Raw genomic sequence first — 24,088 nt, forward strand, 5'->3', positions numbered from 1 at the left:
AATTGATATATAATTAATTAGAAATACAATTTTCATTAAAGGTAAAGTGTAACTTAATTTCAATTTAAAGGTAAAGTGTAACTTAATTTTCATTAATGGTAAAATTATTTTACAAAATTTCAGCATGACCTATTTACACAAAAAGGCATTCATCATAGCTAGTATTATACATTTTTCTCAATTCTTATTTTGCCTAAGTATTCATTTTTTATAATATGCGATTCTATATTATAATTAAATTGATATGGTACAATTTTCACTAAAGTTAAAGTTACATAATGAAAAACTGAAAATTTACATAATTAATAGCCAGAAATTATATAATTAGGGGATAATAGCCGATTAAATCACAATGGTCAAATTCTTGTCTAACCCATAAACTATGATATTGGAATATTAAGTCATGATGTTTTCAATTTTCTCAATTGTCTCATTCATGCACAAATCAACATATTTTACGATGTTAAAAACGATAATGGACAGACCAGAATTTGACCAAACTTCATGATTTAATTGACTATTGACCCTACATTTAAAAGCTCACAATTAACAAGTTGAAAATGGTCGGATTATTGCCCCGCGGATGCAACGCCCATGGCTGTGTTGGCCGAGTGGCGTGCACGACAGACTAGGACGAGTGACGCGTGCTTTTTTGTTTCCACATAGCACAATGTGCGCGCACGAGGCGCATGCTACACTCAAAGTCGAAGATGTGCACTGATTATTAAGCTGCAACACAAAAGTAATATTTCTGAAATAATCGACAAAGCAATAGTGGTTTGGGGACAATTATTATTGGCCTCAAATAATCTAAGTTTTGCTCTTCAAATTAACAGAGCAAACATCAAACACCAAACGTGACAAGTTGATAACATACATAAAAACACACACCAAGTACTATTATCATCACTACACTTTCTTTTCTTCAATGCCTTCCCTCTTCCCAAAAGTGGGAAGGGGCAATCCAGCAAAAGAATCACCTCCCAACTCAGCCACGGCGGCCCGTCTAGCCGGTGTTCTGCAAGCCGGCCGCGATACCCTTCATGGTGAGGATGAGCGTGTCCTCCAGCCCCGGGGCATACTCGCTCGTGGGGTTCAGCTTCACCAGCTCATCGGCCGGCTTGCTCGCGTCCATCTCCATGATCTCCTTCGACAGATGCGGCCCCACCTTCACGCTGTAGGTGGGGTCGCGGATGCGCTTCAACGTGTAGATCTGGCACACGTTGAGGACCGTGATGTACGGGTCACGGAGCCTCAGCCTCTGCCTCAGGTAGGGGTCCCCTTCCAGGATCTCCTTGTGTCCAGCAACCTGCGAGCGAACGAGTGAGTACACGCTCGTTTCTCGATGCATCGTGCTCGTTTCTTGCAATTAAAGAACCTTGCAAGTGTTTATAAACAAACAATGAGAGGATTGACATCTTCTCACCTGAAGGATCATGTCCTGAGTCGCTTGATAGTTGGCGCGGAGCTGCTCACCGAAGGCCCAAAGATCCTCGGAGACGAGGAGCTTGTCGCACAGAGCACCGATCTTGGGGTCGCCCTTGGCGAAGACCATCTCGATCAAGTCGATCGTCACTCTAAAGAACGGCCACCCGTTGTACATGTCTCGGAGCATCTGCAGATTCTTGATGTCTTTGCGGATCACCTCATTCATCGCGGCCCCAAAACCGAGCCAGACTGGGAGATGGAACCGCGTCTGTGTCCACGCAAATATCCACGGGATCGCTCTAAGCGACTCTATGCCACCACTCGGCTTTCTCTTAGACGGACGGCTCCCAATGTTCATCCGGCCATACTCCAGCTCGGGCGTCGCCTGAAGAAGAACAAGGCCAACGAGACACGAAGGAGGTAAATAATGCAAGCTACACGTTAAGAGAAACGACAATCCAACGAAGCATTAGTACTTACGAGACGAAAGTATTCAACGAATCGAGGCTCTTGGAAGACAACAGAGCGGTACTCTTTCGTGGCGATAACAGCCATCTCGTCCATGAGGGCGCGCCACTCGGGCTTTGGGGGGTTCGGGGGGTGCATTCCATGCTCGAGCGTGGCAGCGGTGAATCTCTGGAGCGTTCTGAAACACAAGTGCTCCTCTCCGAACGACTGCTCGATGACTTCTCCCTGAACCGTGACACGGAGAGAGCCGTGAATGGTGTCCGGCGGCTGAGACAATATGGCAAGGTGAGTCGGCCCACCTCCTCGCCCGACAGTCCCTCCTCGGCCATGGAACATCGTGAGCTTCACCCCGAATTCCTTTGCGACCTTGATGAGCTCCTCCTGAGCCTTATAGAGCTGCCACGCAGCAGAGAGCCGACCAGCGTCCTTCCCCGAGTCCGAGTATCCGATCATGACCTCTTGCTTCCCGTTGATCCTTTCGCGGTACCAATCGATGGAGAAGAGACGAGCCACGGCCGCGGGAGCGGCCTCAAGATCGGCGAGCTTTTCGAACAGGGGAACCACTCTTAGAGGGGTCTTGACGTGGCACTCTCGTTGCAAAAGCTCGACGGCGAGCACATCAGACGGGGATGTCGCCATCGAGATGATGTAGGCGCCAAAGCTGTCCGAGGGGAGCTCAGCAAGGACGTGGAACGTGTCGAGGACGTCGGCGATCTCCTCTGTTTTCGGAAGGTCTGGGCCGAACAACGGACGCTTGCCGCTGAGTTCGGATAAAAGCCACTCCTGGCGGCGCTCCTCGGGCCATTCCTTGTAGGATCCGATCTCGAGGTGCCTCGTGATAGCATCCAGAACATCGGTGTGCCTATCCGACTCTTGCCGGATGTCAAGCCTCACGAGCGAGAGTCCAAACGTCGAAACTTGTCGTAGAAAATCGAGAAGGCTGCCGTCAGCGATTGCTCGATCACCGGAAGCACAGAGCGATCGGTAGCACAACTCGAGAGGCTCCAGAAACTGATCATAAAACACACTATATATATAAAAAAATTCACAAATTTATTTGACCATAAAAGAAGTTGTTTTCATCAGCAAACCTCTTCTGTGTTGGTGAAGGTTAACTCATCAGGAACATCGGAGGTTCCGTTTGTAAGCAACTGGCGAGCACGTTCCCGTGTGTGAGAGAGCTTGTCCCTCACGTCTCCAAGAATAACACGATAAGGCTCATTCGCGGGAACTTGCTTCCAAAATTCTGATGAAAAGAGTTCAGAAGAGACGAATGAGTTTGTTATCGAGCAAATAAGACGTAATCAATCAAACATATCAGCATACCGATGTAGTGTTTAGCGTCCCTCTTGGAAGAGCTGTGGAGTTCTTCTGCACGCACGCGAAGTTCATCGCTGCAGCGCCACATTGAAAGCTGTCGAAGACAACACACAGAAGGGCCGTGGCTCGTTAGAAATTCGGAGATTAGAAGATGCTAAGGTGATAGCTTTTTTAAGGCCGGTTTCTCACCTCAAACATGAGATCTTCGATCTGTGAGAAGTATAAGTTAGCAGCCATCATCCTAGCCAACAGGCATACATCTCTTGTAACTTCGGGAGTCACCCGAGGGTTACCTACAATCACGTAGCGACGTAGCGTACATCTCAGCTTCGATTCAGTGACATTTTCAAAACTTAAGAAAGTACTGAAGAAGGGCATTACCATCGCGATCTCCACCCATCCAGGAGGAGAATTGAATAAGAGGGGCGTTGTAAGGAACGCGCTCGTTTATCCCGATGTTCTTCAGAGCAGTGTCCACACGTCGCAAGAATTTTGGCACTCCCTTCCATATGGTCTCGTGGAAGTAACTCATTCCAGCCCTCATCTCATCTTGAGGAGTCGGGGGGTTTCTCCTGATCTCGTCTGTACGAAATGCAGCTTGTATCTGAACAAACCCGCAAAACAAACGTGTTTAGAATATGTTCGCTTTCAACTATAAACAATGTACCATTATCATTGAGTTACCTCTCTTTGCAATGCCTCATCAAGCTCCTGCTTATCATCGGGAGTGATGTCCTTTGCGTTTAGCTGAGTCAAGCAGTCGCGAATCCTGGGAAAACTCGAACACAAGATGTGAGTCGCTTAATCAAATCAGACTAGATCAAGCTGTGTGACAAACCTTGCGTGTTTCTGAAGCAAAGATCTGCGAACAGACTGAGTGGGATGAGCGGTAAAGACCAAGTCGACAGTTTGGTTTTTCAAAGCCTCAAAAACTTCTTCGGGCGTCTTGTTCAGCTCCCCAACCAGCCTCTTGAAAGTCTCCTCGATGTCAGATTCAGTCGTTGCTGAGGCCTCATCCGAGAAGTCGTTCTTCTTCAACTTATTCCTGCGTCTGTAAGCAATCTGGACCTCCTCAGCAAGGTTGGCTAAGTTGAGCATGTGGGAGAAGGACTTTGCAATGACAATGGAGTCCCCCGCATCCAAACTCGTGAGGACTCGTCCCAGCTCTTCCAGTTTCTGAGGGTCGCGTTTGCCTTCATACTCAGCAGAGATCTCGTAGCAGTCTTGAACCTGCTCCACATTACAACACCAAAAACATATGCTTCAGCAAAACGTCGTAAACATGAAAATTTCGTACATTCCATCATCTACTTAGACCAATAACAGCAAACTCAAACAAAGAGGGCTACTTAAGAAGGCAGTGAGCTCCCAAGAAACCTATACTATACCATGAACACGCGTTCGATTTGACAAAACCGCAAAGCTCAAACCGATCCAAAACAAGCACAGCAGTAATTTAACAACAGCCAACTGCATTATCCAAAAAGGCCTCTCCAAATTAAAAGGTTTAACCACATTACATCATCTACTTACACCAATAACCGCGACCTCAACAAAGAGGGCTTAATTCAGAAGGAGTAAGCTCAGCTCCACATTACACATGAACACATGCTCAATTTGACAAAAGCCTAAATTTCAAAACAGAGCACAGCAGTAATTTAACAACAAGCCAACTGCATTATCCAAAAAGGCCTCTCCAAAAATGTAAGTTTAACAGTATCAATTTTTCACCTATATTGACCAAAAACTACACTATCTAAATAAACAAAACAACTCTACAAGAACTAATCCTCACTTCAACTTAGACCAACTGGAAAAGCAACAACTTTTCAAACTCAAACCATAAACAAACACAAAAATTCCCAAAACATGAAAGCAATTCACAAAAAAATCCAATCTTTACACAACTTACTCCACAGTCCACAATCGAAAACAGCAAAAACCAACTCAAAATCCCAAAAAATGGACAAAAACAAAGCTTCATAATCATACCGTTTCTCTGATTTCCTCTCCATGCAAGTCTTGGAGAATATCAAGAAAACGGTCCAAGAGAAGAGCATCATACTCCACCAGCTTATCATCCTCAGACACCTTCCCGGGCGCCAACAGCCTCAACTGTGCATCAATCGATGCCATTTTCTCTATCTTCTTACTCATCCCTCTCTCTATATATAGCCTCTCAAGTAAAGATTCAATCTTTCTCCCCTCCCACCTGTCTCCTGCCTCTCAAATCTCAATTCAAGCTAAATGGACACGGGAATTTTGAGTGGTTTAGCTTGGACAAGTGTCACGGATGATCGAATTGCAGTTGGGATATGAGGAGAAAAGTCACGAAAAGGAGAGGATGGTTTCAAGCAGAGGTAATGGTGGAGATCCTCTGGTTTTATAGACAAACTCTCTTGCAATTAGAGATATGGAGTTTTGGATTTTTCCGGAGATTAAGGAGTTAATTAGTTATTCTATGACTCTCAACGAGAATTTTCAACTGCTTCGACACTGGTGCTGTCTCTTTTGGAATTTTTAAGGTTTTTTTATGCCTTTTTATTCTTTTCTTTTTTGTGATCAATATTTTTCCACAATTTGGAATTTCATTTTTACGTTTTTTTTAATGTGTTTCAATAGCTTATGTCGTATGGAAAGGTTAATTACATAGATTAATTAGCTTTTATTTGAGACTGAAATATATTTAGTACTAATTTATTTTTGTTTTATTTATACGAGGTCGATAAAAAGGTACACAGTGGTTGGGATATTATTCATGAATTCCTTGAGAAATATGAAATAAAATACATTACTAACAAAATAACTACTTTTTCGAGACACGTGATGTGTGACGCAACAAATATTTATTGTTGAATGTTGATATTGTTTTCGGATCCTTCTAGACTATTGATTCTCATAATAGAATTCGTGGATTAAAAAAAGGGAGTGAATATTTTTCTCTCAAATACTAATACACCTCTTTTAAGAAAGAAGGTGATAAACCACTACTAATGAGATTTATTTATTTATTATACAAGCAAATGCATTGGATCTGGGTATAAAGAGGGACTCACATGAGAACATGTGTCACGCTGAAGTAGTTGGTAATTAAAAAATGTGGTTAATTTCAATGATTAGTATGGTGTGATTGTTGGCATGTGTTATACCAGTATTGATATGGAGAAGTTAATTAAAAATAGAGTAGTTTACTTCGGATTAATAATGCCATTAAAATATATCAGTGGTGTGTGCTGATTAATCTTGATCTTGGTTGGCATCTTGTCATGTTTGGGAAGACTCAATAATAATTAAAAAAATTTAAACCAATTATTGAAACACAAAATGGATGTTCACGTTTATGTCCATTTTCTCTATAATTTCAAAAAGTTAAATAAGATAAAAATAAAAGTTTGTTTGTCAGATAATTTATAAAATTAATAATGCATGTCAATAATATTTATATTAGTATAATTCATTGACTTATTGTAAGAGTATTATAAATATGGCTAAAAATTACAGATAATTTGCCGTATTAGATAGGAAAACATGTATGTGGTCTAGAACAATCTATAGATGAAAAAAATCATCCGACATTGGACATGTTTGAATCCATTCATGATTATGACAAGTTCCTTTTAACTTTCTCTTTATTGATGCGTAGATGTTTTGCACTCTCTCGCCGTACTCTTTAGCTTCGAACATTTTATTTAATTAAAAAACAAACAGCGATCTTTCACATGTGGATGCCTAACAAATGAACGGCGCTGTACTTCATAGCATCGAAGTATCGGATATTGAGAATTATGGATCTTTCATATGTGGACATCTTAGTTACACAACAAAGAAAATATTTGTGACAACAAAACAAGAAATTAAGTGAAGTAGGGAATAGAGTGATGAAGAAGAAGTTGTCTTTACAATAGCATGAGAGGTCAATTCTAACCTTTAGCCCTTGAAACACTTCAACATCTTTAGCTTGAAGAGGCAAACAAAATTTGGAAATTTGCTTTTCAAGAATCCATACAAAATTTTTGCAAGTGTAAACTAGATAGAATCCAATTACATGCGTGTGGTGCTCAAAATTTCAATATATGGATACTCCTAATTAATAGTTGTTGGTTTGTTCTCATGTGAGAAAAGTAAAGAAGACAAATCAAAAGAGGTTGAGAAATAATAGTACAAGGGATATTGTGGTTGAGTAGAAGATACTCATTTTTTCTTAACTATAGGTCGTCGATTCAATTTTTCACTTTCGATGAAGTAACCTTAAATTTTGTGACTCTGAATATTCCACCTTTGAGCTGATTACAAATCATTATGATTCATCACTGAAAACACTTGTGGATACTATGGTTTAGAACAAAAGAAGAGGTTGAGGCACACCAGTAAGGACCGAGAAATACAAAAATGGGGAAGATATTAATTTTGAAAATGCTATAGTTAATCAAACCTTTGACTTAATGGATGAAGGAGAAACGTATTTGTCAGCTTAGACGCCGCTCATCTTCAATTCCTTTATTAGTACATTTGAAGCTAATAACTTTAGTAGTACATTGCACAATAATACCTCATAAAATGGAGACGCAATGAATGAACCTAAAGAAATCCACCTAATTGATGATAGCATATACCTAAAGATATGCTACAGGTCCAATAAAAATACAAAATCAATCTGAAAATAAGTCATAAGAGCATCCACAATGGATGCCCTATTGAAAGCCCTAGTGATAGCCTTAGTGGTTGCCACATCAACATGCCCTATCTTTCTGCAATGGTGGAGTCCTAGTGGATGCTCTATCTCTTATCCACTTTTCATATCAATTTTAAATCATTGTTTTTTAATTTTGTTTTTAATTATACTAAAATACCAAAATATATTATATTAAACACAACAAACATGGGCATATCGTCGTCGACATTATGGGGGTTTGGGAATTGACTTGGATCCATTGTTGAAAATGTGGATATTGAGAGAACAGAGAAGAGAAAGTGAAAGATTTGGTGTGTGAAAAGTGAAGAAAAATGGAGTATTTGCAGTGGTTTAATTAAGGTTTAAATAATTTAAAATTAAAAAAAAATGGAAAATGATCGGGCTCGGGCATCGGCCTGCAATGGGCGCCCGAACTCTCGGTCATCCTCGGGCATACCCGAGACTTGCAATGGATGCCCGATCATGTCCGAGCCCGATCTTGGCCGATCGGGCGTGAGATCGGGCATCCATTGTGGATGCTCTTAGCTTTGACTAGTAATATAAAAAAAATATGAATCATTTAAAGGTTTATATACCCTTTAAAGTTTAAACCACATGTGGAAATAAATTGGGTATCCATCAAAAATAAATAGAAATAAGTAGAAGTTAATCAAAATAACTGAAAAATGACTCAAAACACGAATGAGACACTTACAAAAATAGAAAATCATAATATATTTTTAATTAAAACCACAGAATGAAAAATCAAATAACCTGAAAAGTGGTAAAGACAATACATGGAAATCGAATATACTAGTAGAATATTACTATGATTCAGTGGCTGCCTACTCACCTGTAGTACAATTTTAGGGTTGCAATATTACTTCTATTTTTATTAATATTTATATTTTCATATGTTAGTTTTTTAAATTATGTACTTCTGATTTTTTTATGAGTACTAGCTTTTTTTTGGCCCACGATATCCATTGCTAATAATGGTCGCAACATCTCATTTGAATTTTCTATCACAATCTTCATCATTGTATACAACTGATAGGCGATAAATGACCTCGGAGCATACAAAGAGGATTATTTATATATATAAGAATAATTGATTACAAAAATAAATGTAAGAGGTTTTGAAGAAGCCACGTCATCTACAAAGCCATTGTCCCCTTTGTCATGTGAATGACATACAAAGTCACTTATTACTCATCAAAACTTTATTTTGCTTTAAAATAGTGTTGAGAGCTTCCTAAATTGAGTATAATTAAACACGTTGTAGACAAATTTTCAATATTACAAAACATTGACAATTAGTTAACTAAAAATAATTATATATATGCCAAATTTTGATTTAAAAAAATTACTATTCTAAAACTAAGAATTAGCAAGTCTAACGAAGGGGAGAATTTTAATTAACTAACAATAATTATATATAGGCCAAATTTTAAATGGATTTTGTTCTTTGTCGATTTTTGCTGCAACACAACTTTAGATGGGGTCGTGATGGAGAGTGTGTTCTCACGAGTATGTTCTTTTCATCTAGAGAAAATGCGAACCCAGATGTTATTTGGCTTTTGGGTGGTTGTTGATTTCTGTTGTCACTTGATTGTTTAGCTCTTCTCCTTTTTTTCCATCATGTCTTGGCCTCTTGGGTTTGTCGGGGTGTGATACAAGATACTTGTATCGAAAACCCTAGCAATCGAGAAGATCAACCAAAAAACACTGGCGGATCCAGCTAAGAACAAGGATACAACTGTACCCCTGAAATAATGTGTTATTATTGTATTATTATTGATATTAAATTTACATAAACGCAAGTGGTCTAACGGTAGAGTGGGGCTTTATCATTTTTGTTCAGATTTTGAGTAATTGTGTGTTTGTAAAAAAAAAAATACTTATATATTATGTACCTTTGTACAATTCAAATTTATCTCGCGCTGAAGCTTTGTATTGGGCCTAGTTTTTTTATTCTAAGCCCAAATAATATCGGGCCAATAAAATTGGAGCGGGCCTATGTAGTCAATGAGTATCCACAGCGCCTGTTCAAAGGAAAAAAAATACTCAAATAAATGGGAATGTTACATCGAATTTGTCAATTTTTGTTCATATCCACGAGCTCTAAAATATTGAGAAAAAGACTAAATTTGCAATTTTAAATTTATACTCCTATAGAGAGAAACATTACGGCACGTGCTTGATGTGAAAATCATTTTGGTTTAGTTCATCTTGGAATCATCAATAATGTTTTTTTATACATTTTCTTGGATTTTAACACCTAAAATTTATTATTAATTCGATACATTACTTACAAATTAAATCTCGAACTGATCACTTTTAACTCCTAATAAATAAATAAAATAATTTATCATAATTATAATATGATCATATAAATTATAATAAACTGTTAAACCTTATATAGGAAATAAATTTAATATTACAATACCGCATGAGGAGAGATAGAGAGGGAGATATCTCATGATCCAAGGAAATTTAAATATGCTTTTTCCTAATAGACTTTTCTCTTAGTTAAATTAAGTCTGATTTAATCAAAGTCTAGGAATATTGATCAGTCACTATCATTATCAATTTTAATTAGTGAAATATTAGTTTCTTTTTAATTTCATTAATTTATTTTATTTAAGTTATTCTCTGTGCATTAGTAATCAAGCTTGTTATGTTTAGCTCAATATAAGCAATCTATTCGATAAGAGTGCTAGAACAATGAAATCATAATTTTAATACTTAAAACAGAGGGTGGATAACAAAGCTAAACATTCTTGTATACTAGTGATTGACAAGTCCAAATAGTGTATAAATTATATTATGTTAGTATTCCAATAATTTTAGAAATAAGTAGTAATAAGGCTTCGTAATCGATTCAACTAGCATGAAGTACTTATCTATTTCAGAAATAAGTAGTACCAAGGCTTCATAACTGATTCAACTAGAATGAAGTACTTATCTACCTATTATTGTGATCCAATTCAATGTTATATGGAGTATGACACCCTAGTGTCATCTAAGATAGGAAGTGACTTTAGATCGACACTAGCAATCATTTATGATGTATTGTCAACGTTTATGTAGGTTATGAATATTGTTAACTTATTGTACCATAAGATATCGCAGAAAGATTTTCTATAGTAATCACTCTATAGTATTATTTCTAAAATAAATCGACAATAATAATAAAAATTATGCAATATAAATAATTTCTTATCATTAAAAGTGAAAAAGTAAATATTCACAAATACCAACCAGTTTAAAACATGATTTACAATAAATACCTTAACATATGCTACTACAATTCACATATATATTTTATATTTTAATTATAAAACATATAAACATAACTATGGAGAGCCAACGAATCAACGCTCTCTTCTTTTACAACATAATCATTTCTCAAATTCATCCATAACTAATTCCAATTTTTCTTCCCGTAACAAACACAAAACGCCAAAACCTATAAAATCCTAGTTTAACATTAGTAGAAATCTATAAATTCCTAGTTTCACAATATTAGAAATCTTTAAAATTACAATTGGACTTGGACACATGCCTTACCTCCTAATTTTTGGCGACATATATACTTGTTCATTCAAAACCACCAAAATCTAAACAAAACTACCAACTATGAAAATATCAGGTCATCTCAATAATTGGCAGACCTAATTTGCTAATTCCAGCTAAAATCGAATAAATGTGCAAAAACGTCATAAGATTTTAAAAGTAGTAGTACTTCCTTCGTCCCATAAAAGATGTTACCTACGAGCTTGTGCACAAAAATTAACACGAGACGATTGTTATAAAATCAAAGTTATTCTTTCATATTTTTTCGCAAATTTGTCTTCAACCTGATAGGTAGGGTATAACACCTTCTTCTGTAACAAATTGGTTTTAGGATGGAACACATGGATTTCTATCATGGTATCAGAGCGGGTCGCTTAAAATTTGGGCCAGTGGTCCAACCGATCGAGAAAAAAATTGGGCCAGTTGTCCAACCGATCATAAAAAAAAGTCCAACACCTCCAAAGTTCACCTTGAAGGGTTTGAAGAAGGGTGTTGGCAATTGAAACATAAAATGAATGTAACAATATCCCACATCGGTGTAGTAAAAAAGCTTAATCCACTATATAAGTCTCATGGGCACCTCCTCCTATAACCAATTGGTTTTAGGATGGAACTCATGGATTTCTATCACCAAGCATACACGAGTTCATTAATCGAACCATTTTTTTTTTTTATAAAAATAAAGGCTCAAACCATTCAAAAAAGTTTGAGCAAAAGAGTACAAAAGCTTGAAAAAAAACTAAAGCTCTCCCAAAACAAAGAAACACCACAAAATTGACAAATCAAACACAACCTACAACACCTCAAAATAACAAGTTCAATAAGAGCATCTCCAATGGTCGGCTAGCGACCGGCTAGCCGATTCGCGGCGCTTGCCGATCGGCTAGCCGAACCATTGGAGCAGGCTAGCGCCAAATCGGCGAAAAAAACTGGCGTGGGCTAGCCGATCGCGTGTGGCTGGCCGATGCGCTGGCCGCCATTGTGGCGGCCCGATCGGCCAGCGATCGGCCAGCGCTATTTTTTAATTTTATTTTTATTTTTTTTTAATTCTTTTTTTTTAATTCTCTTTTTTAATTTTTGAAAAACTATATAAACGCGATTTTCTCTATCTCTAAATTTCTGTACAAGAGCAACATCTAGCGATGGACAACAACAACTAGCCCAATACAAAATTAAGACCTAAAACATAAACATGTCATACCGTCGGGCCGGGGGCCTCTCCGCGCCCCCGGACCCCATGGCAAGGGGGCGTCGCCCCCCTTGACCCCCTGACTCCCGGCGACCGAGACCCCCATTCGGCTAGCGGCAAACTATAACGGATACAAGGCATACTAACATTTTTAATGTATTTTTTTAATAAATTAGTGAGGAGTAGAGTGGGGCGGTGGCTCGTGTGTGGAAGCCCGGATTTTTTTTTATTATGTAATTTTTTTGATTTTTAGTTAATGTACTTTTTTTATTTAAATAAAATTAATGAATTTTCCCGTATATGTCTCGTAAATTTAATTCCGTAATTTTATCGTAATTTTAATTCCGTAAATGTAGTATTTTTTGAATTATTTTTATTGCGGCTGGCCTATGGCTGACCTAAATCTGATGTGGCAGGTGGATTTTTAGTGCTGCTGACGTGGCATGGGGAGAAACTGCTGGCCGATTTCTGGCCGATTTCTTGCCGAAGTACCATTGGAGATGCTCTAAGAGCACTCGACAACCAAAAGACCACTAACAAAGGACCAAACAACCACAATAAAGTTGAATAGCCACTTTCACCAGGCATACTTTATTTGTGCCCAACCATCTTCTAGCTTTAGGTAAGTCTCCACATATATGTCCGGGCGAGAGGAAAATTTGGACACCACCCTTTAATCCACGATTCAGGCCTCCAAAGAAGTAGTACAATAGTTTTTTCTCTACATCCCAATTTGATTTCATCTTTTCGTATTTTACTTTCTTCCTGAGCCACCAGATTGACCAAGAGATCACGTAGAAGAGAGAGCTCCAAATTTTTTAAGCTTAACAACTTATTCTAAATTGAATCAGTTTTTAATAGGTTTCCAATACATATTAACTTCAAATCTTCCAACAAATTCTTTAATATGATAATTAATTTTCACACTCAAAATGCAACACACACTCAAAATCAATCTACATAAACCAAGTCATTCATCATTTAATGAAAGGTAATTATCATTTAAATCGCAATTTTTCACTAACTTTTGATGGTACATTAACTTTTTTAATTGGAATATAAAATCATAAAATTTCAAAATTTTCTCAATCATTCCCTTGTAATTAAAATTGATGTAACAAAAAATCACCTTTGTTTCATATAGATTGGTGTTATTTCGTTCAAAATCATCCCATCATATTTGATGTTGTCAGATTTTGACTATAGTGAGACGATTGCAAAAATATTACTACTATATAAGTTATGATTTTATATTCTAATTTTAAAAATTAGATCAATATAAACATATAATTGTGATTTAATATGGGAATTATTCCTTTATCACCTTAAATATAGTTCGTTCGCATTAAAAAAAGAAAAAAAAACTTGGTTTCCATCTCAGTAGCAGGAACATGCCACGACATAATTAAAAAGAAATAAAAATAATAAAAATAATAATAAAATTTATTCGGTTAAATAAAGAGGCTCCAAATCGGTCCCCCAATTCTAAAAAACCCCTCTTTCAAAATTCTACCGCACCGCCACCGCCACCGCCAATTCCCCCTCCTCCTCCGCCGCCGCCGCCGCTACAGCCATGTCCTCCCCTTCCCCCTCCCCCTCCCCCCCCCCCGCCGCCCCCCCTCCGACGCCGAAGATCCCGCCCCTCCCTCCCCGGCGAAGCCCGATTCCCCATCTCCGCCGCCGCCGCCGCCGAAATCCGCCGCCGCCTTCCCCGGCCGCGAGGATTGCTGGTCGGAGGAGGCGACGCGGACCCTGATCGACGCGTGGGGGGCCCACTACCTCGCCCTGAACCGCGGCAATCTCCGGCAGCAGCAGTGGCGCGAGGTCGCCGACGCCGTCAACGCCGCCCACGCCGCCAAGCTCCGCCGCTCCGACGTCCAGTGCAAAAACCGCATCGACACCACCAAGAAGAAGTACAAGATCGAGAAGGCCAAATCCGTCCAATCCAACGGCCGCTACGCCTCCTCCTGGCCCCACTTCCGCAGCCTCGACGCCCTCATCGGCGACTCCTTCTCCAAATCCGCCGCCGCCGCCGGCGGAAACAGAAGCCACCGCCGGAAAATCTCCCCGCCGCCGGAGATCTCCCCGTCTCCGTCGCCGTCGCCGTCGCCGGAGCCGATCTCCGGCCACCGGAAAATCTCGCCGGCGGTTAACCGGAGCCCCCTCCTGCGGCTCCCGTGGTCGGTGCCGGTGGGGCCCAGGTCGAAGCGGTCGGGCCCCGGCGGCGGCGTCACGGAGCGCAACTTCTCCGTGATGGCGGCCGCCGCGGCCGCGATGGAGGCCGGCCGGGGCGAGGAGGAGTACGGCGACAGCGGCCAGCGTCCGTCGCCGGCCGCGGCCAAGAGGAGGAAGAAGGCCGTAACGGAGAGGCGGGACGGGTACCGGATGCTGGCGGCCGCGATAATGAGCCTGGGCGAGACCTATGAGAAAGTTGAGGTTGCGAAGCAGAGGCAGATGGTGGAGTTTGAGAAGCAGAGGATGCAGTTTGCTAAGGATTTGGAGCTTCTTAGAGCTCAGGTTCAGCTTGACAACCTCAAGCACTTCCCAAAATATTACTAGTATGTTTCTCCTCTTGCTTGAAAATATCGTTTTAACGACTGAGTTGCACTTTGCCCGAGTTAGTGGAAAAGAGTCTTAACAACTGAGTTGCGTTTATGCACAGGACTATAGGTTCATGAATATGAAAAAGATGTTGTTGCTTTTGATGTAGTTAACACTATGTTTAAGTCTAGGCTTTGGCTTTCTTTTCTATGGTGGAAAATGTGAATACAAATAATCAATTCCCTTTGAAGCATGAAATAGGATTCATTGAAATTGTTGGATGAATTGTGGGACACAAGTGCTATGAATAAGGTGTTACATTTGGAAGTCATATTTGGTTTCGACACTAGTTTTAATAAATTGGCACACTGTGACACGTGTGTTATGATTGGAATGTAAAGTGAATCTCACACTTGCACAGTACTAGTTTGTTGTAGAATGTGAATGAGATGAGCTAATAGTATGTGTCCCCCAACAATCAAAAATCGAATGAACGAATTATCATTAGCGGAGACACCAAAATAGCATCTAATAGGGGACAAAAGGAGTGTCTCGTAAATGAACTTTTACAGCGTTACGATGTGTTTCTTCATCGGATCCGACTCCCTTCAAGGTTACATTGGTGGGATTCGAACTCATGATGCACGATTACGTCTCCCTAGAAAATGTTCTTACTATTTTTATTTTATTTTATTTTATTTTTTGTGTAACAGACAGTTAATTGGAGAAGTTGGAGGAAGATTTGGCAAAGTGATGGTCTGATCCTTTTGGAAAATACAAGTAGCTTGGTAGTAGTAGCTAATATACGTACAGGTTTTGCTAATTTTAGATTATAATCTATAATTACTGGGTATGATGAAACTATGTTGGTGGAATACTTTTGTGACAGTGGTAAACTGTGAAATGTTTTTTTTTTGTGTTAACTTAGTCCACTGGAATATTTATATTGTAATGAAAGCTACGTATGGTTTCGATATCTATTTAAAGTTTGTGTGCAATTTTGAAAATGACTTGTATGGCAATTAGACTAATTACATCATAGTACATCATATAAATTTAGAAATTGGGCTTGGCAAATAATGCAAATTTGCTAAAGGGATTTTTTTTTTCAGATTTTGGTCAAATAAATGCAGTCAAGTTAAAACTTAAAAGTGTCAACATTTTGGATCATGAACATTTCTATCAAAATCAAATACCATTTGTTGGTAAAAAAAAAACTTAATAGGAATACCATTTGCGCTAAAATCAAGAATTTTGCGCCAATTCTTGCTTGAATGATAATCAACGAACTTTCAATTTTTTCAATTATTTATTTTGCCCCTAAATTGAAATTGATGTACCAAGATAGAAATTGAGGATGATTGCATTGTGCAAGGAAGGAGCAGAGTCGATTGCACACTTTACCTTCACATGCAAATTCTTAAATAGTCTTTGGTACTTTTGTTGTGAGCGCTAGAATCTATATTTTAGCATTCCAGGAGAGCTAAAGGTCGTGCTTCCATATTTGGATGGATTCTTCTTTCTGTAAGTTTGACAAGAAGATGTGGGTGTCCATATTTTATATCATATCATGGTCGATTTGGAATATTCGAAACAAGGTGATTTTCTAGAAACTCAACCCCAGTTGGGATATACAAAAGAAGCGTCTATTTTGGTGGCTCGGTATGTGGATTAGACTTTGGTGTCCGGCCTTTCTCTTTTCACTTAATCAGGTTCTAGAAGATTTAAACAACATTAGAACGTGGAAAGAACCAAAGAATCCATGAAATGCCTATGGCATTTTGGAGGTGGCTTTGGTACGTCTCCACTGTTTCCCCCTTTTTAATGGTGGGAAGCTGCGTTTGCCTAGGCCCTTGTTGCTTTGGAGGCTTTGTTTGGTTCTTGTTGTTCTTGCTGTTTGGCATCGGTTGCAGCACGTGTTGTGTTTTCTTGAACGATCTTTTAATTTTTTGCTATGGTTAGTTCTTGGTTATGTAAGGATTGTGAGGTGGTTGTAGCCGCCCCTGGCCTCAGCTTTTCTTTGCTATTTTTTTTCTCTTTCTGCTTCTGTTTTTGTTGTGACACTGATTCGCTTGTACTTTTGAACTCTTGGCTTGTCATCGAATCATGACTTGAGTAAGCTTCATAATTATTAAAAAAGGATAGAAAATGATGCCACCAAAAAAAATCAATCAAAATGGGAACGTTTTGAATCTTTTGATAAATACCAAAAATGTGAAATAAAGAGAATTAACAAATCATCTCCCCACTCTAGTACTCTCCCTTACTCTTTTCTGCCCCGCTTTTCTTGAATTCGGTTGTCAAAATTGTATAGCATTGAGCGGTTTATTATCCATCATAGTATTCTATTTTCCCACATCAGTTTTGATCTTAGGGCAACTTGATTTCATTAAAAAAAAAAAGATAAAATATTCATATTTATCAATTATCAATTATTATTCAAATTTTAAAAGAAATTGAACCAACCAAAATTATCCAAAGTTCATAATTGCAATGTTAATAATCTCCTAACTTTCAAAAAAATGAGATACACCAATTTTGAATAGTTTTTATATTTTTTCCTAAAAATTGAATTACATCCAATGATAGAACTTGCAAAAGATATTGTATAATTATGTTGTCTAGCCCAACATATTTGAAAACGAGAGTAAATACAAAATAGGCCAGGACATTTGGGCCTGTTGAAATATGTTTTTATGTTGGGTAATCATAGTCCACAAAGCTATTTCTTTTAGGCCCTTATATATTGACTTTAAATTTTTTTTCCCTGAAAGTAACAATAGATCCTCAATTTTAGTTCAATAGGATTGATAGTTTATATAATCAAAATTTCATCATACATAATGTTAATTATAATTACAATATACTACAAATTTTTCAGCAAAGTTCGTCCTACATATATCGATAAGGAGGCATAAGCCGGCCCGGTGATATAATTATAACTATATAGTTTTATTGATGTGATTCGAAACAATTAAGTAATAAAAAGATAATAACGATGTTTAAAAATTTTAAATACTCTATGAAATTGCAAATTCGTGGGTAGGCGTGGCGTTGAGTTATCCCAATAATATAATTAAGGGTTTTTGGCTTTTTAAACCAAAACTTTTACCCGAATTCCGGGTTTTCCCATGAACTATGAGATTTGTTTTTAAAGCCACGAACTTTCATTTCGTTAGGATTTTTCCAATCCGACCGGAATAGCACATTTCCGACCCGAATAGCATAATTCAAAATGTTAAAGTTTGTTTTGTTTATTCAAAATTTGTCATTTGTTATGTAATAATTGTGATTGTATGTAATATTGTGCCAAATAGGATCCAAGTAATCAATTTAGTGACAAATAGGATTAAAATTGACATGTAGACAACCCGGGTTTCGTCGTTGACCCGCCGGGAGAAAATCCTAGCGAAATGAAAGTTCGTGGTTTTAAAAACAAATCTCATAGTTCATTGGAAAAACCGGAATTCGGAAAAAAGTTTTAGTTTAAAAAGCCAAAAACCCTATAATTAACCCTAAGTAACATCTAATAAAACAAAATACAACGTACACACACATATAAAAAATTGTGAAGGGCCGAATGTTGTAACATTATAACATGGCCCAATATATTAATTTTTTTAATAGTGATTTTTTAAAAATATCTATAAATAATTAGTTAGTCTCTTTTATTTCAATTTGTCACAATGTTATTATATTTCAAACTCTTCAAATCAAACAAACAAAACCATTAGTTATTGGTTATTCATACTAATATAGTAATATTTATAATACTATACAAACCAAACGATGTCTACTTTTTTACCAGTTAGAGCAAATTTAGTATGAAGTTCATTTGAAGTAATTTATCTATTATATCTGAAAAATAGTACAAAGCCTGCACTCATTGAAATAAATTTTCAAAGTGGGAATAATCAACCTTATGAAATTCAGGATGTTTTGGTTTTGGATTACAGGAAAATAGAAGCATTAGGACAAAATTGAATAATTGAGTTGTCCCACAAAATCTAAACAGACAGAGGGCAATCTACTAAAGATCGTTGTAAAGAGAATTAGGCATTCAAATTCTAATTTATGAATTGTCCTAGCTCACTTTTTATAGTTATTGAGTAAAGAAAGTTATTATTAGTGGGGGATCATTAATATTATTGGTGCTTTTGACAACAGAATCTTATGGTGTGATTAATTAAAGGAATAATTGGACCTAAGATTGTAAACTTTGGACTAATTTTGGTTATCTGATATTTTTCAAAATTTAAATGAATTCGCGAAGTTTAAATTTTTCTTACTATATTTTTTTTACCGATAAAGAGTTATGTCTTAATCGAGCTGGTGTGGCTTTTCACGACAAAATCTCAAGTTGTTTTGAAATAAATGGCTAATTTCTTCTAAAATCATGAACTTTTGTATGAATTGAAATTTGTTAAATAACTTTCGACATTTGAATGGCAATTTATGAAGTTTCGGTTTTCTTTACTCATTTCACGGCAAAAACTTTTGAGTAAATAGAAGTTGAGGAGACTTTTATTGTAGTCTTCGATTCATTAGACAAGGTAATGATGAATTACAATATAAAATAAGTCAAAATGAGGCCAGGTTTTTAGGAATTAAATTAGTTACATGGTTGAATATGAGGTTGATAATTTTGAGATACTCCACAATATAATCTCGACATTGTAAAAATAGTTCAAGATACAGTTTTACTAGCTGAATTTTTGCGAAAAAGACAACCGAACAAGAGATAAAAATAGTCATGACCTCCAGTAATATGTAAACATGGCAGTCGATCACCCCTATGTGTAATAACAAATATGTGATAAAAAATAGACATGACTTATAGTCACAAGTTATATGGCAATTGAACGACCCCTATATGTATTAATATTGATGAAGCGCATAACTAATGAGAAAGACTTGACCATGTGTTGAAATCATGTGTAGATTTGGGTGCCAAGTTCGGGTTCGGAGGAGTGCCAAATGCTCAAGGACTACAACACGATGTCGTTTAATTTAGTTTGTTCTACGTTTTGTCTTTGTTGGCATTTTAAATTTTTAGCTAGACTTTAATTTCACCTTAATAATTCCTTATGGAAAAAATAAATTTAAAAAATTAAAATTTCATGATTTTAGCAACAAATATCTCTTAAATAAACCACATATATTTATGATTTCTCGTACACACCCAAATGGCCAATGATGAGAAATGTGCATGGTCTAAAATACAATATCTTTTGATTTGATTGGTTTGTTGCATATCACCAATTAACAAAAGTAGATGAAGTATATTAATAATTTATTTAATACTATGATATATGTGTCCCATTCTTGATTTAATTAACATATACCACTTACCCTCTAACACGATTGACTATTTGTGGGGGCAAAAGATCTGCCACAATCTCAAAAGATGCTCACGAAATGGAAGGCTGACATGAAAATACTATTGCTACTCATTTTTGGTGGGGAATCTTACTACATATTAGTACTATGTGTGTGAATGTGTGTTTTTCTCCCTCTTCTTTGATGATCGGTTGAAAATTTCTGCCTGCATAAATTTGGACAAAGTCATCCTTAAAAATGTATAGTACTTTATTTCACCTGAAAAATTGATGGTTTTGCAAGAAGAGTTCATGTTCATGTTTTAGGGTTTCTTGATTTCATTTTGGCTTCTGTTTTTCTTTGAATATAGATCGCATAAAATAACATCATCAACATATATATTGCATAAATTAAAATATTTTGAAAACTGCATAATTAAATTGATATCATCATCAATAATATACATTCTGATTAGCACTAGCTAGAATGTTCGATGTAAAATGAAATTCACAAATTTAGTCAATTTATATCAATGATTTTGAAATAGAAAGTGAAACACTGAATCAATTTGCAAAGTACTCAATTTTGCATATGTATTTGTAAACATCACAAATCAAACAAGAATTCATTCCAAAAATGAGCTTATAAGAAAGACGCTCATTTAGTCTATAAACATCACATATGTTACTTTACACGATCAATATGAAACAAGTTTTCTATAATTAATTTATATCAACGATTTTAACATAAAAAGTGAAATACCGAGTCATCTGCAAATCAATCGACTCTACATATATTTGAATACTAAGAGGAGAGATAGTTGTATGTTGTTTTACATAATCGATACGAAACAAGTTTTCTTATAGTCAATATATATCAACGATTTCGGCATATAAAGTTGAACACCGAGCCATCTGCAAATGAATCGAATTCGAATCTACATATATTCGAAAAGTACTTAACATATGTTACAGACCAAACATCAGAACAGAAGTTATCCCAAAAAATTTTAAGTTATTATAAGAGGAGACGGTTCAATTTAATTTAATAAACCTCGCATCAGTTGTCTTACACAATCGATACGAGACAAGTCTTCTCACGACGAGGAAGTCGACTGATCATCGCTCTTCCCAGCACCGGACTTCTTCTTCTTCTTGAAAGAAACCCCTCTTGCCTTGGCCTGAAACTCCTTCACCTCCCTGAGATAAACCCTAATTTCGCCGCTGGCGAAGGGGTTCGTCTCGGGGGGGCCTCCGTGCTCCTCGTAGGCCGCCCGGAGGCGCCCCACGAGGGCGTCGAGGCTGCCCCACGCCTGCCTGAGGGGGCAGGTGCAGGGCGCGGGGGGCTCGGGCTGCCCGTAGAAGACGCAGCCCTGTAAATGGACCTTGGTCTTCCCGAACTGATCCAAATACCGCATGAATTCGAGCACGTGGGCGCTGGTGCAGCGGTGGAGCTCCGCCGGGGGCTGCTGGCTGCGGAGGAACTGGCCGAAGGTGTTCCAGTCGCGGCGCTTCTGAGACTCGTAGCGGCTCGGGGCGGAGGAGGGCTCGGAGGCTGGATCCTTGCCGCGGTCCATTGGTGGTTTTGAGGAGGTTTTTTTGTTGTGTGTGTGTGTGTGTTTTGATGCTAAATAGGGCAAGTTTGGAGGGGAGAGGGAAGAAGGGAAGAAAGGACTATTGAGTTGACATGCAATGGGCCACCAAATGTGTTGCTTTCTTATTATCTTTTCTCCATTAATTTTTGAAATGGTGAATTTGGGGGAATTGGGGCTTTACACACGTGATTTTGATAATGTGGCAATAGTGAAAAACTATAGATGTGTGTCAACATATAGTTTTTAATGAAGTGTGGTAGGTTTATTGTTTTTTTTTCGGACGAAAATAATACCTATGTATCTCGGGCGAATTGAAAATGTATGATTTTTCTTTCGTTTTTAAACGTTTTCTCATGTATTTACACAGACCATGGTCGTCGTTCCACCTTAAACCTGCCTATGATCATCGGTCGCTCGTCGATCCTTCTTTGTCTTACCTTCGTACCGGGATTACCAGACATGCGTAGGTCTGGCAAATTTGGTATAAATTCGGCCGAATTCATACCACACTTGTCAAACTTGCATTGTATGAATACCAAATTAAAGTTTGGAATGAAAGGTAAGAATTGGTCGGTGCATATCACAAATTCATAGTCTGACACTGTGTGGTGACAATAACAGTGACAATTCTAGCGGTAGTAGGATAATGCTGAAGATAGATAAGTGAACTAGGGCGATATAGTATGTGAGAGAAAAAAATATAAATACAAATAAACTCAAAGGGCATTTTGATCCAAAAATTAAAAAAAATAAATCAACTACTACTATATTTTATTAAAATTAAGTTGGTGGCTAGCTATTATTTTTTACATATCTATTTTGATCATCTTAGGTTTGGCCTATTTTATAATTATGCGGATAGAATCTAACTATATATTGTGTTTTTTATATTTTTCTATAGTGACTGTGGCCCACAATTGTTTCAGTTTTATACTACTATAAACTAGATGCATTATCTACAAATTTACCATGGAGTACTTCTATCTTGGAAATCCGACTTATAAGATGACGTGGAGTATTTGAAATAAAGAAATGACATGTAAGATGCAAACCATAGAGAATTATTTATGATCTAGCTATACTGATCTGTCTTTTATCCTTAATATTAATATACCAAAATCATGAGCGATCTAACTTTTAAGCATCGAAGTTAGAATAGAAACTAATTGTATGTTGTTGTTCCTGAAAAAATGATGAGAAGATGCAACTTTGTGTTTTGAATTTTGGTTGAGAACTAGTATTAATTATTTGAAATTTTTATGACTTAGAATGTATGAGTTTTGAACTAGTAACCATTCTACCATTAGGTCAATATATAAACACTTCAATTTTATACGTAGATGATGTGTGAAGAGATATTTGTTGTTGTAGCATAAAAATAATGTACATGAATTGCAATTACTCTTGAGTTTTTTTTTTTTAAAAAAAATACTTAAGTACTCCCAAAATAAATTAAGCTTGTTTAATCTCAACAATTTATACTATCGAACGAAATAAAGCAAAAATTTTCGAGCCAAAAATAAACCCCTCCCAAAAAAGCTAGCAAGGGAGCTATCGTTAAAGAAAGATGATAAAGGAAAACACAAAGCGATCAAACTAGACATCAACAAACGAATCAACACATCCCATCGAGACTCCACATTTGAATGATAATGTCTTCAAATAAACATCCAAACAATGATAGATACTAGTGTTTCATATGAATTGCTAGTAATAGATATAGTTGTATATTCTAAGATTAATATTGTATCTCCTTTTCATACAAATAAATAATAAAAATTCAAAGATGAGAGACACAAACCACAAGCATCCTCGAGTAGTTGTGAAGTGGTGCTTGAGGAAATGTCAATACTCATGATCCCCATTCCCCACTGGCTTGTACGACAATTTCCCACTTGTCTGCCAATGTCAATAGTAATATATACCTATATTTGTATATAAAAAAACACACATACATGAAAATACCAAAATATACATA

The 24,088-nt window shown here is 37.3% G+C and overlaps 3 protein-coding genes across 3 annotated transcripts; 1 reads left to right on the forward strand and 2 right to left on the reverse strand.

The window, feature by feature from the left end:
- Window positions 1-724: 724 nt before the first annotated feature.
- On the reverse strand, window positions 725-5,589 carry LOC125187701 (phosphoenolpyruvate carboxylase 2). The gene is made up of 10 exons (XM_048084332.1): window positions 5,209-5,589; window positions 4,055-4,446; window positions 3,901-3,985; window positions 3,598-3,820; window positions 3,406-3,509; window positions 3,223-3,310; window positions 2,988-3,142; window positions 1,909-2,907; window positions 1,427-1,813; window positions 725-1,309 (listed from the first exon to the last, which is right to left on the reverse strand). The coding sequence occupies exons 1-10, from the start codon at window positions 5,371-5,373 to the stop codon at window positions 1,007-1,009; spliced, it is 2,901 nt and encodes a 966-aa protein (XP_047940289.1). The 5' UTR covers window positions 5,374-5,589; the 3' UTR covers window positions 725-1,006.
- Window positions 5,590-14,273: 8,684 nt separating this feature from the next.
- Window positions 14,274-16,173, forward strand: LOC125188229 (trihelix transcription factor ASIL2-like; the record flags this gene model as incomplete). Its single annotated transcript, XM_048084991.1, has 2 exons — window positions 14,274-15,173; window positions 15,911-16,173. Coding segments are annotated over 2 exons (1,023 nt in total), but the record flags the coding sequence as incomplete, so codon positions are not given.
- Window positions 16,174-21,431: 5,258 nt separating this feature from the next.
- LOC125190631 (protein LIGHT-DEPENDENT SHORT HYPOCOTYLS 10-like) lies at window positions 21,432-22,203 on the reverse strand. Its single transcript, XM_048087981.1, has one exon. The coding sequence runs from the start codon at window positions 22,090-22,092 to the stop codon at window positions 21,613-21,615; it is 480 nt and encodes a 159-aa protein (XP_047943938.1). The 5' UTR covers window positions 22,093-22,203; the 3' UTR covers window positions 21,432-21,612.
- Between the last annotated feature and the right edge of the window lie 1,885 nt (window positions 22,204-24,088).

The sequence above is a fragment of the Salvia hispanica genome, chromosome 5 (assembly GCF_023119035.1).
Source record: "Salvia hispanica cultivar TCC Black 2014 chromosome 5, UniMelb_Shisp_WGS_1.0, whole genome shotgun sequence".
Classification (NCBI taxonomy): Eukaryota; Viridiplantae; Streptophyta; class Magnoliopsida; order Lamiales; family Lamiaceae; genus Salvia; species Salvia hispanica.

What these genes read in the sequence shown, in the direction of transcription:
- LOC125187701 (XM_048084332.1), bottom strand. Translation starts at nt 5,373, where the DNA reads ATGAGTAAGAAGATAGAGAAAATGGCATCGATTGATGCACAGTTGAGG. An exon ending in GAGAGGAAATCAGAGAAACG is followed by an intron (nt 4,447 to 5,208) that starts GTATGATTATGA and finishes AATGTGGAGCAG; the next exon opens with GTTCAAGACTGCTACGAGAT. An exon ending in TCGAAGATCTCATGTTTGAG is followed by an intron (nt 3,311 to 3,405) that starts GTGAGAAACCGG and finishes TGTCTTCGACAG; the next exon opens with CTTTCAATGTGGCGCTGCAG.
- LOC125190631 (XM_048087981.1), bottom strand. Translation starts at nt 22,092, where the DNA reads ATGGACCGCGGCAAGGATCCAGCCTCCGAGCCCTCCTCCGCCCCGAGC.